The following is a 15503-nucleotide window of genomic DNA, read 5'->3' on the forward strand; positions in this document are numbered from 1 at the left end:
AATTCACTCCCTCCACCATCGACACACAGTGGCAGGAATGTGTATTATCTACAAGATATACTGCTGCAAGGGGAAATCACAAATAATGATAAATATTGTCAATCATCCATGAACATCTCCACATCTGACCTTATGATGGAAGGAAGGTCATTAATAGAGCAGCTGAAGGTGGTTGGGCCTAGGACACTACCCTGAGGAACTCCTGCATTGTTGTCCTGGGGCTGGGATGATTGACCTCCAATAACTCAAATTTGGAATATGGCATTGAGATTGAGGATCATTCATGATCATGTTGAATTGTGGAGCAGGCTTGAAGGGCTAAATGGCCTTCTTCTGCACCTATTTTTTATCTTTCTATGTAACAACAGTCAACTTCTTCTGTTCTCGGTATGACTCAAACCTATGCAAAGCTTTCTCAATGATCCCCATTGAATCTAGTTTAGTTGGGGCTCCTGGGTGCCACACTTGATCAAATGCTAGCTTAGTGGAAAGGGCAATCACTCTCACCTCACTTCTTGTATCAGGGTTGTAATGAGGTCAGGAGGTGAGTGACCCTGGCAGAACCCAAACTGAGTGCATGATATGAAATGATACATAGCCATTGTCTTAGTTAGATGTATTTCTAGTTTGCTTTATTGCTGTTTGCTTTACTTCTTAATGAACATTTAATGTATTTAAAATCATCACAAAGCGTCTGGGACATTAGTCTCTGGATTTTAAACCTTTCCTCACGTTATACCAAATTGCAAAAATTACAGTTGATGGCAATTGTTTCAAGTTTGCCTCTGGGACAAAAGTTTCAAAATATAAGGAAATGGCTTGGACAAACTTGTATTGAATTTCTAAGAGTTAAACAGAATCATTTTGACAGATGGATAAGAGCAATAAAAATTGAGGGAACCTATACAACCCTTAGAGAAGTGACTCTTTTGGAAGAATTTGAAAATTTACTACCTTCAGTGATAAGAACTCATGAGGAGGAACAAAATGTTAAAACTGCTAAGCAGGCAGCAGAGCTAACAGCTGATTATGAGCTGGTCCATAGATGAAACCTTTTTCTTTACACATGTTTGATCTGAGAAAGATAGAAAATGGGAAGGTGAGCAGAGGGTAGGAAGTCAAATAAGAGAAGGGAGAGCTGCAGATTTCAAGGAGGTTATACCTCAGAATAAAAGAGAATGTGCTGAGGGTGGAAGGGATATGAAAAAGATAGATGTTTTCATTGCAATAAAATTGGCCACACCACTTCAGTGTGCTGGGAATTTAGTTGGCAAACCAACTGGACCAGTAGAAAACAAGAAGGGAGCTATGAAGTTTGAGGCTTTAGAACAAGATAAGCCGGTAAGATTTATTCAAAGAGAAACGTGAACAACAGCGCAGGCTGAATGTGTGAAAATGAATGCAAAGCCTATTCAAAGTTATGGTGAGTAGCAGGTGGCAAAACTATTTAAAGATTTTGTCTGTGTGTGAAAAATCTTTTCAGGTATACAAGGTAGAGCTGGCATTAGTGTCAAGTAGGATTACATTAACACTGCAATGAAGTTACTGTGAAAATCCCCGAGTCGCCACACTCCAGCGCCTGTTCAGGTACAGAGGGAGAATTTAGCAGCATGTCTTTCGGACTGTGGGAGGAAAATGGAGCACGCGAAGCACACAGGCAACCACCCATACCAGGAATTAAACCCGGGTCCCTGGCACTGTGAGGCAGCAGTGCTAACCACTGTGTTACTGTGTGAACCTTCTGGTAATTCAGGAAAATTCACGGGGAAACAAAGAAAATTCCTTTGTATACCTTGAATTTGAAAAGTAATTTGAAGACTAGAGAAGTCTTCAAAAAGGAATAGAGTGGCAAGAGTGAATGTTAGACCCTTGGAGGACGAGAGGGGGGATTTAATAGTGGGAAATGAGGAAATGGCTGAAACTTTAAATAAGTTTTTTGTGTCGGTCTTCACGGTGGAAGACACAAATAGTTTACTGAATATTAACGATAGAGGGTTGGTAGGAGGAGAGGTACTCAATACAATTAATGTTACCAGGGAGGCAGTGCTTGGTAGACTAACGGGACTGAAGGTGGACAAGTCCCCGGGCCCGGATGGAATGCATCCCAGGGTACTGAAAGAAATGTCAAAGGTAATAGCGGATGCGTTAGTGGTTATTTATCAAAATTCGTTGGATTCTGGGGTAGTGGCGGTGGATTGGAAAATGGCTAATGTTACACCGCTGTTTAAAAAAGGAAATAGACAAAAGGCGGGTAACTACAGGCCGGTTAGCTTAACGTCTGTAGTTGGGAAAATGCTGGAATCCATTATTAAAGAAGAAATAGCAGACCATCTGGATAAGAATGGTTCGATTAAGCAAACACAGCATGGATTCATGAGGGGAAAGTCGTGCTTGACGAACTTGTTGGATTTTTATGAAGATGTGACTAGTGCGGTTGACGGAGGGGAACTGGTGAATGCGGTGTTTTTGGATTTCCAAAAGGCATTTGATAAGGTGCCTCACAAAAGGTTGCTGAAGAAGATTGGGTCACACGGAGTTGGGGGTAGGGTGTTAGCGTGGATTGGGGATTGGCTATCTGACAGGAAGCAGAGAGTCGGAATAAATGGGTGCTTTTCTGGTTGGCGGATGATAACTAGTGGCGTGCCGCAGGGATCGGTACTGGGGCCTCAACTATTTACCATTTATATAGACGATCTGGAGGAGGGGACTGAGTGTAAGGTAACAAAGTTTGCAGACGACACAAAGATAAGTGGAAAAGTGAATCGTGTGGAGGGCGTAGAAGGTCTGCAGAGAGATTTGGACAGGCTGAGTGAGTGGGCGAGGATCTGGCAGATGGAGTATAACATTGACAAATGCGAGGTTATTCACTTTGGAAGAAATAATAGCAAATTGGATTATTACCTAAATGGAAAAAAATTACAACATGCTACTGTGCAAAGGGACCTGGGGGTCCTTGTGCATGAGACGCAAAAACCCAGTCTGCAGGTGCAACAGGTGATCAAGAAGGCAAATGGGATGTTGGCCTATATCGCAAGGGGGATAGAATATAAAAGCAGAGATGTCTTGCTGCATCTGTACAGGGCATTGGTGAGGCCGCAGCTGGAATACTGTGTGCAGTATTGGTCCCCTTATTTGCGGAAGGATATATTGGCCTTGGAGGGAGTGCAGAGAAGGTTCACCAGGTTGATACCAGAGATGAGGGGTGTTGATTATGAGGAGAGACTGAGCAGATTGGGTTTGTACTCGTTGGAATTTAGACGGCTGAGGGGGGATCTTATAGAGACCTATAAGATAATGAAGGGGCTGGATAGGGTAGAGGGGGAGAGATTCTTTCCACTTAGAAAGGAAGCTAGAACTAGAGGGCACAGCCTCAAAATAAAGGGGGGTCAGTTTAGGATAGAGTTGAGGAGGAACTTCTTCTCTCAGAGGGTGGTGAATCTCTGGAATTCTCTGCCCACTGAAGTGGTGGAGGCTACCTCGTTGAATATGTTTAAATCACGGATAGATGGATTCCTGATTGGTAAGGGAATTAGGGGTTATGGGGATCAGGCGGGTAAGTGGAACTGATCCACTTCAGATCAGCCATGATCTTATTGAATGGTGGAGCAGGCTCGAGGGGCTTGATGGCCTACTCCTGCTCCTATTTCTCATGTTCTTATGTAAGTGATTGTTGGAATATTAGAGAAATTGACTATTGCAGAAGTTCAATTTATCTTGGGGAACGATATGGCTGGATCACAGATGATAGTGATGTCTAATGTAGTCCAACAGTCTATTGAAAAGCAATCCACAGACGTGTTGCAGTTAGAAAACCCTGGGTTATTTTCTGATTGTGTGATAACAAGATCACATGGGCATAAGTTGAAACACGAGGAGAAATTTAGGAGACAAGGCAAGGAGACTGAAGTGCAATTTGATAATAAAAGTGGCACCTTCAATTCTTCTTCCAGCATTTGAGGAACCTTTCACAAGATTCCTAATAGGTTGGGGCAGCACGGTAGCACAGTGGTTAGCACTGCTGCTTCACAGCGCCAGGGATCTGGGTTCAATTTCTAGCTTGGGTCACTGTCTGTGTGGAGTTTGCATGTTCTCCCCGTGTCTGCGTGGGTTTCCTCTGGATGCTCTGGTTTCCTCCCACAATCTGAAAGATGTGCTGGCTAGGTACATTGGCCTGAACAAGCGCCGAGTGTGGTGACTAGGGGAATTTCACAATACCTTAATTGCAGTGTTAATGTAAGCCTTACTTATGACTAATGAATAAACTTTACTTTAAAACTTTAAGGTTGTATGGGATCCCTTCCTAAGACAAAGAGTGGAAATCAGTACTTGTTGAGAATCATGAATGTAATTACCAGATTCCCAGAGGCCATACCAGTAAAGGGCTGGAGAGGAACTGAACACTGTCTGTTCCAGTCCTGCAGTTTGCAAATTGCAGAATTTGGCTACGTTAAAACTTGGCTTCCACATTTTGAGTCCATGCTCATGAAAAAAATATTAATATTTCTGTAACAGTCCTGAAGGTCATGGAACACCTCAATTCTTAAAATGACTTCCCTCAAATTCAATTGGATAATGGGGAAGTACTTAAAAATTTAAATGAATTTTGAAGTTATCTCCCATAGAAAGCATTCTTTCTGGTTGTATCAGCTTGGTATGGCTCCTGCTCTGCCCAAGACCACCAGGAACTACAAAGTGTCGTGAATGTAGCCCAATCCATCACACAAATCAGCATACTCTGGTTCAGTCCATTAATTATCCTATTAGTTAGTTTCTCGAAAGTTGCAGGTGCATATATCATTCCAAACACCAAGGGTGTGATCTTACCAGCAATTCACACCATGCTCCCGCTGCAGCGATGTCGGAGACTTTCGCGCCAAGCAAAATCTCCATTCACTGCAGTGGGATGGGTAAACCTGCCAGCGTGAATGGCCGTAACATTCTGGCCCATGACTTTGAACTGAACTTTGGTGTGACAAAGACTGAAATCTCCTTTGGCCTTTCTGATAAATGTACTCGCCAATATCCTTTTAGCAAGTCTATTTTTGTAATGAGCTTTTGCTATCCCACTTTTTCGATACAGTCCTCCAACCATGGAATAGGGTACGAGCCCAATCTGGTTATTGTAGTCACTTTCCTGTAATGTCCACGAACAGTCTTTGGGTTCCACCTGGCTTCGGTACCATTGGAAATTCCAATCACCAGAACTCAGTTCACTAATGTCATTTTTGAGCATAAATTCAATTTCTTTTTGCACCTCTGATAATCTTATTGGATCAACCTATAAGGATGCTATGTTATTGGAACAGAAACTCTCACATCTATATCATGATATATATCTATATTCCTACAAAACTCATCTCCAAACTCCATGGCGTAGGGCTCAGCTCCCCCCTCTGCAACTGGATCCTGGACTTCCTAACCCGCAGACCACAATCAGTAAGAATAGGCAGCAACGCCGCCTCCACGATCATCCTCAACACAGGTACCCCACAAGGCTGTGTCCTCAGTCCCTTACTATACTCCTTATATGCCCATGACTGTGTGGCCAAATTTCCTTCCAACTCGATTTCCAAGTTTGCTGATGACACCACTGTAGTGGATCGGATCTCAAATAATGATGAAACGGAGTACAGGAAAGAGCGAGAGAATCTGGTGAACTGGTGCAACAACAATAATTTCTCCCTCAATGTCAACAAAATGAAAGAGATAGTCATCGACTTCAGGAAGCACAGTAGAGGACAAGCCCTGTCTACATCAATAGGGACGAAGTGGAAATGGTCAACAATTTCCAAGTTTTGAGGTGTCCGGTTCACCAACAACCTGTCCTGGTCCCTCCATGATGACGCTATAGTTAAGAAAGCCCACCAACACATCTACTTTCTCAGGAGGCTAAGGAAATTTGGCATGTCCACTACGACTCTCATCAGCTTTTACAGATGCAGCATAAAAAGCATTTTTTCTGGTTGTATCACAGCTTGGTATGGCTCCTGCTCTGTCCAAGACTGCAAAAAACTATAAAGGGTCACGAACGAAGCCTAGTCCATCACGCAAATCAGCCTCCCATCCATTGACTCTATCTACATTTCCCGCTGCCTCGACAAAGCAGCCAGCATAATCAAAGATCCTACACAGCCTACTGAACATACTCTCTTCTACCTTCTTCCATTGGGAAAAAGATACAAAAGCCTGATTGAATGGCGGAGCAGACTCGATGTGCTGAATAGCCTAATTCTGCTCCTATATCTTATCTTATGGGTCTTAATAAATCATTGATTTGTTAATCTGCTTGGCGGTCACCCGTCTTTGCAAGGTACCACATGCATATATTTTTTTCAGCTCAACCATGCCTGCCACAGGACGACTATCTACCACAGTGGGATTCAAGCCTGGAACCCCAGAGCATTGCTCTAAGTTCGTGGTTTACCAGTTCAGTGACCTATACCACTAGGCCACAGGAGGAAGCTAGCAAAATATACATAAAGGCATGTAAACAACATGTGACCAGCAGGCTGTGTGTTCAATCCCTAGAGTAGATCTGTTTGTTGAGCTCTCCTGTAACTCATATATATTAGCATTAGTCTTCAAAGAAAATAAAGTACTTTATTGTTCACGAGTCCTGTGTACCATTGGTGAGTTTGCATGAAGAAAGCTTCTAACACACATGGTAATAGCAGTATAAGTTTGAAGTTTGGATAGTCAGATGCTCTTAGGGTAGAGAAGTCAAGTACTAGGGGCCATAGGTTTAAGGGGCGTGGGGCAAAGTTTAGAGATGTACGAGGCAAGTTTTTTTTACACAGAGCATGGCAGGAACGCCCTGCCCTGGGAAGTAGTGGGAGCAGGTACAATAGCAGCATTTAAGGGGCAGCTAGACAAATACATGAATCGGATGGGAATGGAGGGATATGGACTCCGTAAGAGCATACGGTTTTAGTTTAGGCAGACATCATGATTGGTGCAGGCTTGGAGGGCCGAAAGGCCTGTTCCTGTGCTGTACTGTTCTGTTTTGGTGCACTGCAGCAAAGGCAGTGTCTGTACGTATCCTTGGAGGAACAGTGCCTCTCTAAACAGAATTCGGACAGAACACAGAGTACCTGATTGAAAGAGTATACACAGATTGGTAGTAAATGGGAGCAATGAATTGGTTCAGGATTGATTTGAGTAAAATTGAAAAGCTGTGTGGCTACAGAGGTGTCTTTGGCTGCCATTCCCACACAAATTATTATGTGGGTGGGGTGAAGGATGGAAAGCATGCAAAACACTGGGATGAGTGTGGCAAAAAAGGGAAAAAACAGCAGCAGCATTGCTAAATATCTTCATGGATTCTAAATCTCCTTTTAGAGAAAGGATGAAAATATGCTTTTTAGATTTAGCCATCACAGAACAGGATAAACAAGTGGTGAAAAAAAAATGAGGGGCGTCCTTGAATCAAAACTTCAGGCCTGTCCAAGTAGGATTCGAAGGATCGTGAAAAGCATTGGAACATGGAGGATCAGCTTTCTGTAAAGGTGAATTTCATAATATGATTGAAGATGATGGCTTACAGACATCAGCCACAAAAATCAATCAGTTCATCAGCAGGTGCCATGATAAGGACAAGAGCAGAGAATTTTTGGAAGTTGAGCTGTCTTGAATGCTAACCTAAACCCTCCAAAAAAACCTCTTGGAGAAGATAGCAGAAAATACAAAGCCATTGTGATTAGACCACACCTGCAAGTATTGGGATCATGAATGGCTGACAATACTTGCAAGCATTGGGTGCAGCTATAAGTATTGGTGTACTAGCCAGAATGCAAAAAAACCAAGAAAGCTGTGTGGGAAGTGTGGTCTCCTGCAGCAACTACAGAGCTGTCCTGAGTTCAAGACTTTGCAAAGCATGTGGTGTAAGAGAGAATTGGGCACATCAATGCAGGAAATTTCATTCTAAGGTTGCAACCAGAGGTTACAATAAGACATGACCAAACAAATGTATGTGCAGCAACAACAGGAAGGCATTTATGTTGGTCTTCAGTGCAAACACATACACAAGGATAGTGGCAGGATAGACCAGGGTGAAGATTCAGAGTGGGGAAATGTTCAACTAGAAAGTGAGCAGGATTTCCACATCGTGAATATGACAGTGCATAGAGGAAGTCATAAGATGAGAAGCTTTTATCATCAGCATCATATGCCTAAAGTGGCAAACATGCATTGCACTAACCACATAAGTTGACATGAGGTGAGCATGAACATCTTGTCAGTCAGAATCCTGGAAGGCATGTATCTGAACCGCTGGAAATCAATGATACAGCTAAGTGAATTGTCCAGTTCTATATCACACAGAACAGCAAATGCATCAAGAACACATTCCAAGATGAACTTGGAGAGTGAAATTGTGGAAGACTACTATGAAAACAACCATCACTATGACAGTACGCAGGATACCAATGCATATGGGTGGCACAGTGCCACAGTAGTTAGTACTGCTGTCTCACAGCGCCAGGGAACTGGGTTCGATTCCCGGCTTGGGTCACTGTCTGTGTGGTGTTTGCACGTTCTCCCCATGTCTGTGTGGATTTCCTCCAAGTGTTCCGGTTTCCTCCCGCATTCCAAAGATGTGCGGGTTAGGTTGATTGGCTATGCTAAATATACCCTAGTTTTGGGGGGGATTAGCAGTGTAAATACATAGGGTTATGGAGATAGAGTGGGATTGTTGTCGGTGCAGGCTCAATGGACTAAATGGTCTCCTTCTGTGCCGCAGGGATTCTATGATTTATGAATCAAGAACACTGAAGCAGTGAGGCTATACCATGTCAAGATCTAGAAGGATTAGCAAACCACCAATATGCGGTGGAGACTCTTACTTCTCCATTCATCACTTGAGTTTTTTTGTGCAGTTTCATTGCATTATGTACATTGACTCTTACCAAGCATAATGTTTATCTTTGGGGGAAAAGGGGGATGATCTGATATTTGAGAGTATACAAACATGTGTCTACGCAGAACCAGGATATAAAACAGCATGTGACCAGCTGGCTGTGTGCGCTGAATCCCTAGAGTAGACACGTCTATTGAGCTCGCCTGTAACTTGCATAGATTAGTGTCGGTCTTCAAATAAATCTACTTTATTGCTTACCAGTGCTGTGCAACAAATGAATTTGCACGTAGGCAAGTAATACAGCACAATGGGCAACATTTTCCCTGCTTTATGCAGTGTGGTAGCAGGCAGCAAAAGCAGCATTGGAAGTTTCTCTGCCATATCGCTTGGAACTTAGTTAAAAAACTTGAAGCTGTGGGATGACATCACACTGGGGGAGTGGGCTCAAACACCAGGAACGTAGTTTTTGAAATATGAATGTCATTTTACAGGCCACACTTGGACACAAAAAATAGAATGGAATTCCTCCCACCATGCAACAACCCCACACATCCAAAGGGTCTTCCTGTCAGAGGACATCAGTTGCAATTCAAGCTGACGTGACTGATTCATCTAACTGGGGTGTGGGGGTTGGGGCACCTTGGTGGCCTGATAATAATACCCAAATTTATCATAATAAGGTCTTTGATGTTGAATGTCAGGATTCCCATTACATCACTGGCAGGGAGCTGGAACAATTGCGATGAATCTCTGCAAATGTAAAACATGATTTGGGCCTCTTCTGAGAATTAATTTAAACAAAGATGATTGGCAGAGAGGATTCTCAGCTGCTCACCTTCTGGAAAGATCCTTTTCTGTTTTCAAATGCATGTATCTTTCCTTTTTAAAGTCATGTTGAAGTTTGTAATGTGGGTCAACTTTTAACATGTACAAGTAGTAAATGATGAAAAATGCATTCGTAACAGCATGGTATCAAACTAGTTTCCCAATTATTGAATGTGAGATTTAATGAATTTTCATTGCTACTTGTAAAAAAAACGTAATCTTTTTTAAAGAAAAATACAGAAGTCCTACACAGTATTTTCTAAAAATGAAGTTAACATAGAACAGTACAGCACAGAACAGGCCCTTCGGCCCACGATGTTGTGCCGAGCTTTATCTGAAACCAAGATCAAGCTATCCCACTCCCTATCATCCTGGTGTGCTCCATGTGCCTATCCAATAACCGCTTAAATGTTCCTAAAGTGTCTGACTCCACTATCACTGCAGGCAGTCCATTCCACACCCCAACCACTCTCTGCGTAAAGAACCTACCTCTGATATCCGTCCTGTATCTCCCACCACGAACCCTATAGTTATGCCCCCTTGTAATAGCTCCATCCACCCGAGGAAATAGTCTTTGAACGTTCACTCTATCTATCCCCTTCATCATTTTATACACCTCTATTAAGTCTCCCCTCAGCCTCCTCCGCTCCAGAGAGAACAGCCCTAGCTCCCTCAACCTTTCCTCATATGACCTACCCTCCAAACCAGGCAGCATCCTGGTAAATCTCCTCTGCACTCTTTCCAGCGCTTCCACATCCTTCTTATAGTGAGGTGACCAGAACTGCACACGATCAACATAAATTGAGGGGGGAGTGAACTGGAGGGTGGGACAGTGGTTAGCACTGCTGTCTCAAAGCACCAGGGACCCTGGTTCAATCCCAGCCTTGGGTGACTGTGTGTGGAGTTTGCACATTCTCTGTTTCTTCGTGGGTTTCCTCTGGATGCTCTGGCTGCCTCCCACAGTCCAAAGGTGTGTAGGTTAGGTGGATTAGCCATGGTAAATGTGCAGGCTACGGGGATAGGGTAGGGTGGTGAGCCTGGGTAAGATGCTCTTTTGGAGAGTTGGTGCAGACCCAAGGGCCGAATGGCTGCCTTCTGCATTGCAGGGATTCTGAGAAGATTTTTGAGAACTGCTATTTGAGGCTCCTAATAAGAATACCAGCTAGCTATATTTTCTCTTAAAAGAAATAGATGCATAGGATTTTTCTTATGAGTTTTATATCCACTGTATGCAGAGTGCAACAAATGAAATTTCAGGAAGAGTCTAAATAATTTATTGCATCATACATGAGGCATTCACTTTGCATAAGATATAATAATTTTTACAGTTCTATAAGAGACCAAAAAAAATTCAGCATTTTAAAATCCTATGAACTAAATTCAAAGGAAAATCACTTAGGAAATGCACATACAACCCAACCTAAAGAAATTAATAAATTACCAGATATAATATTACCAAATCTAACTGGCCAGTACCATATTGGTCTATCCAAGTTTGAATGCAAGATATTTGTACCAGTTACCATAATTATCAGAATTTTCAAATGCATGAATCACTCAGATATAGCCAGTGAATTCTGATGATGCAATTTAAAATACATTATGAAACTCATGTGACAATTCACAATCACCTTTATGTTAAACCATGACAGCCTGACATCTTGTAGTGGTTTTGGCTATGGTGGTCAATTATTAAGCATGTGTGGCTCAGGAGCCTCATTATATTAAACAACCAGTGATAATAATTCAGAATCCCAATTAACAGAATGAAATCATATAAAATCAACATTGCTCTATTCATTGTGTGGAGTTTGGTGAGAATAAATATAAACAGTGGTTAGATATGGAAAACAGTTGATCTGGATACACTTCAAATAGCTTAGAATTTTCAGAACAGGTCATTTTTCATTAATCTTGGATTTTGCCAGCATCGATGAGAAAATGAAGCAATTTTAATTCTTCAACTGACCAAAAACCAGTACCAGGCATGAAATAAAGAGTAGGCAGTGGTAATACGGTCATTAATAAACAGTACAAATCAAATATGCTTACAGGTTATACTAATAGTGGTTCTACATTTTCAGTTAAGTGTTGTTAAATCTTGTTTTAAGAAATCTGGACTGCTAGAATTGTAGAGAAAGCAGCTACAAAATTTTCAGCAACAGTTGATCTAGTTGAAAATAAAAAATACAATTTCAAAAGCAATAAAAAGTCTCACAACATCAGGTTAAAGTCCAAAACTGGTTTATTTGGAATCACGAGCTTTCGGAGCAAGTCGTGATTCCAAATAAACCTGTTGTACTTTAACCTGGTGTGGAGACTTTTTACTGTGCCCACCCCAATCCAATGCCAACATCTCCACATAAAGGCAATAAAATCAAACCAAAGATAGAGCGGGAACACTGAGCAATCCGTCATGCTTCATATAAATAAAGAACGGAAGGAGAGAGAATAAAGTGTTAAAATGGTACAAACTCATTGGACCAAATCATCAAATTGGCAGGTCAGGCAGAAACATGCATGATATGTTAACGGAAGACACTATAAAATTATTTCAAAATTAAGTCAAATCAATCAAAATATTCTACTCTTGTGGGCATACTTAAATTAGCAGAAGGAATCAAATGGTAGGCAGCATTGGGACAGCAACCTCTGAGCTAGGAAGGCGAGGGGGGGGGGGGGGGGTGGGGGTGGGGGAGGGAGAAAGAAGCATATCATTTATGGTAATTGTTACCGATTACTTTCTCATCCATAGAAGGCATAAGTAACAAATATATGTAAACTAGGACAGGTTTCGCTCGGTCCTTGGTGATGTTCAGTTTGTAAACAGAGATCCAATGTAGAGGGTTATATTGCATTGAAAAAAATGAAGTTTAAAAAATTCTTAGAGTTTGAATAAAATTAAAATATTTTCTAACTAACTAACTAGAAGTACTTAATTGTATCACTATGCTTAATCAAAAAGCTAAAAATGATGAATATTACAAATAAAAGTCACATCAACTCGTTCATTCATTTCTCATTTTCAAAGCTGGAATTGTAGAATATAGTTTTCAAAATGTTAAAGTCAATGTGAGGTTCTAATCCTCTTATGAATTTGTAATCCAGATTCATTCATCTTTCAAGCAAAAACATGATCACAGACACTGACGCAGTTCAGTTTTTTTTTGCAAGCACGGCACTAATTTGCCAGCATGAATTTCTCTCACAAACTTTCCTCATTTGAAAATGGCTATTATGTTGCAGCCAACTGTCTGAAACCAATATCAATACAGTTCAATGTGCAGGTGGCAGACTGGGGCTCCACAGGCTCCAAGTTATGCTCTCTGATGGCTGATTCTAAATGTTAAAAGTAACACCAATTGGTTGCACTTCTTATCCTTCAATAAACAAAATGATTTCATCTGAGTTCTGCTGGTCATTCTGTGGTTTTGCACTGAGCTGGAGTCATACCTGATGTGTAAGCTGAACGGCATCAGACTATTGATTTGAAAATGGTCTTGCATTTCTTGGCGTCAGTGTATTTGGGAGTTAGATTAGGGTCTGATTCCTGGATTGTTCCATTGCATTTAAATTAATATAAATTATGTTGCATTGATATGAAAGTAATGTACTGACAGCTTAAAATTCAACATTCAAAATATATAAATAAAATTACAAAGAATGCAAATTATGGTAGAAAAATGTAAATTAGATACTAACTTTTACTATTGAATATTTTAAGATTTTCAATGTTTCAAAGCAGCAGTTTAAAGGCAATATTGATGACATGTCACCCTGTGGGACATTAATTGCTGCAGGAATAGCATCATTCCCAATGATACTGATCTCAAACTCCAACTTCAGTACTGGCCAACACTTTTTGTAGTTCTGAAATCAAAGAACAACTACCAGAGAACAATATCCAATGCCAAAGTAAATTACAATGGCTTTGATTAGTAAAACACGAGAATAATGTTGGGGAAAATTGCCATTTTAGACGCGCACTACCACCACTTTTCAAAAATGATCCTTTCTTTTGGAATGCCAAGTTTTTCTAGCTGTTGAGAAATAGCTTCTATCATTGGAGGTGGACCACAAATATAACAGAGGCTTTCCTTTGACACGGGTGCCAGAGTCCTTTCAGATATTCTTCCAGCTAAAATAAAAATGAAAATTGTTAAAGAATTGTATCTAAAAACATTTATAATTAAATGCTTTGGCGCACAACTCCGCCATCACGGTTTTTAATCCGTTACTTGGGGGTCAATGGCAGTTACGAATAAAAACTCTAGCAATTCTACCTGAAGAGTAAAGACAAGGCAAGACAGAGAGATGCTACTATTATAAAAGAAAAACAGACAATGACAGCAAGGGATAAAGAGTACAAATCTATGAGTAAATCAGCAGATAAGTCTGGAGATTACAAAACATTAGGACTGAACTAAAGGCTCAGGGGTAAATTTTCGGTCCCACCTGCTGCGGGAATCATCACGGCGGGATCAGAATGGTGATGGACTGTTTAAAAGTCCGTTGACATTGGGTGTGAATTTCTGATCTCAAAGAGGGCTCAACCAGAAAATCCTACCCTCTCTATGTGAATGCACGGAGCATTCAAACAAAACAATTGAAATTACACAGACATGGCTGCAGGATGACATAGTTCAGAACCTAAATATTGAAAGGTACATGACATTTCAGGAGGACAGGAAGCTAGGAAAAGGTGGAGGGGGTGGCTCTGTTAGTTAATTATGGTATTAGCACAATAGAGAGGGATGAGCCAACTTCAGGAAAACAGGACGTAGAAGCAGCTTGGACAGAGATGTGAAATGATAAAGGCAAGAAGTGGTGTATAGGATCCCTAACAGTATCCACACAGTAGGATGATGTATAAAAGAAGAAAAATTGAAACTTATCAGGACAGTATGGTGATGACCATGGGGGATTTTAATCTACATATAGACTGGAAATAGTCTGGTGGACGAAGGTTACCTAGATGAGAAATATGTTTTCAGGATTGCTTCTTAGAACAACACTTTCTGGAACCAACCAGATAACAGGGTATACTAGATCTGGTAGTGTGCAACGAGATAGGATTAATTAATCACCTTATGATGAAGGTGCCCCCGAGGGAGCAGCAATTATAATATGATTTAATTTTATGTTCCCTTTGAGGGAGAGAGTAGGTCCAAGACTAGTATTTGCACCACTGCCTCACATTGCCAGGGTCCCGGGTTCGATTCCCAGCTTGGGTCACTTTCTGTGTGGAGTCTGCATATTTTCCCTCTGTCTGCGTGGGTGTCCTCCGGGTGCTCTGGTTTCCCCCACAGTCTGAAAGACGTGCTGGTTAGGTGCATTGGCCATGCTAAATTCTCCCTCAGTGTACCCAAACAAGTGCTGGAGTGTGGAGATTAGGGGATTTTCACAGTACCTTCATTGTAGTGTTAATGTAAGCTACTTGTAACACAAATAAATAAACTTTAAACATGTTAAAAAGTATTTCAGACTTAAATAAGGTAATTATGAGGGCATGAAAACAGGATTAGTTAAAGTGAACTGGCAAGTGAAGATAAGGAATAGGCCAATAGACATTCAATGGCAGAAATTTAGAGATATTTCAAAAGTCACAGAATAGATACATGCCAACAAGAAAGAAAAATTCTATGGGGAGGATCCACCATCCATGGATAACTAAAAAGTTAAAAAATACTATTAAACTTAAAGAAAAAAAACATATAATTGCACAAGGATTGGACAGAATATTAAATCGCAAAGAATGATAAACATTAATAAGGAGGGAGAAATTAGAGTACGAGAGCTAGCTAGAAATATAAAGATATCATTA

At 41.1% G+C, this 15503-nt stretch overlaps 1 protein-coding gene across 2 annotated transcripts in view; it reads right to left on the reverse strand.

Moving 5' to 3' along the window:
- Positions 1–10943: 10943 nt before the first annotated feature.
- The window catches only part of oxnad1 (oxidoreductase NAD-binding domain containing 1), a 34745-nt gene continuing 30185 nt past the window's right edge, over positions 10944–15503 (reverse strand). For both annotated transcript variants that reach the window (XM_078236019.1, XM_078236013.1), the window contains exon 7: positions 10944–13817. In XM_078236019.1, the coding sequence (XP_078092145.1) occupies positions 13666–13817 (152 nt within the window). In that variant the 3' untranslated portion in view covers positions 10944–13665. The remainder of the gene's footprint in view (positions 13818–15503) is intronic.

This window comes from Mustelus asterias, chromosome 2, assembly GCF_964213995.1.
Source record: "Mustelus asterias chromosome 2, sMusAst1.hap1.1, whole genome shotgun sequence".
Taxonomy (NCBI): Eukaryota; Metazoa; Chordata; class Chondrichthyes; order Carcharhiniformes; family Triakidae; genus Mustelus; species Mustelus asterias.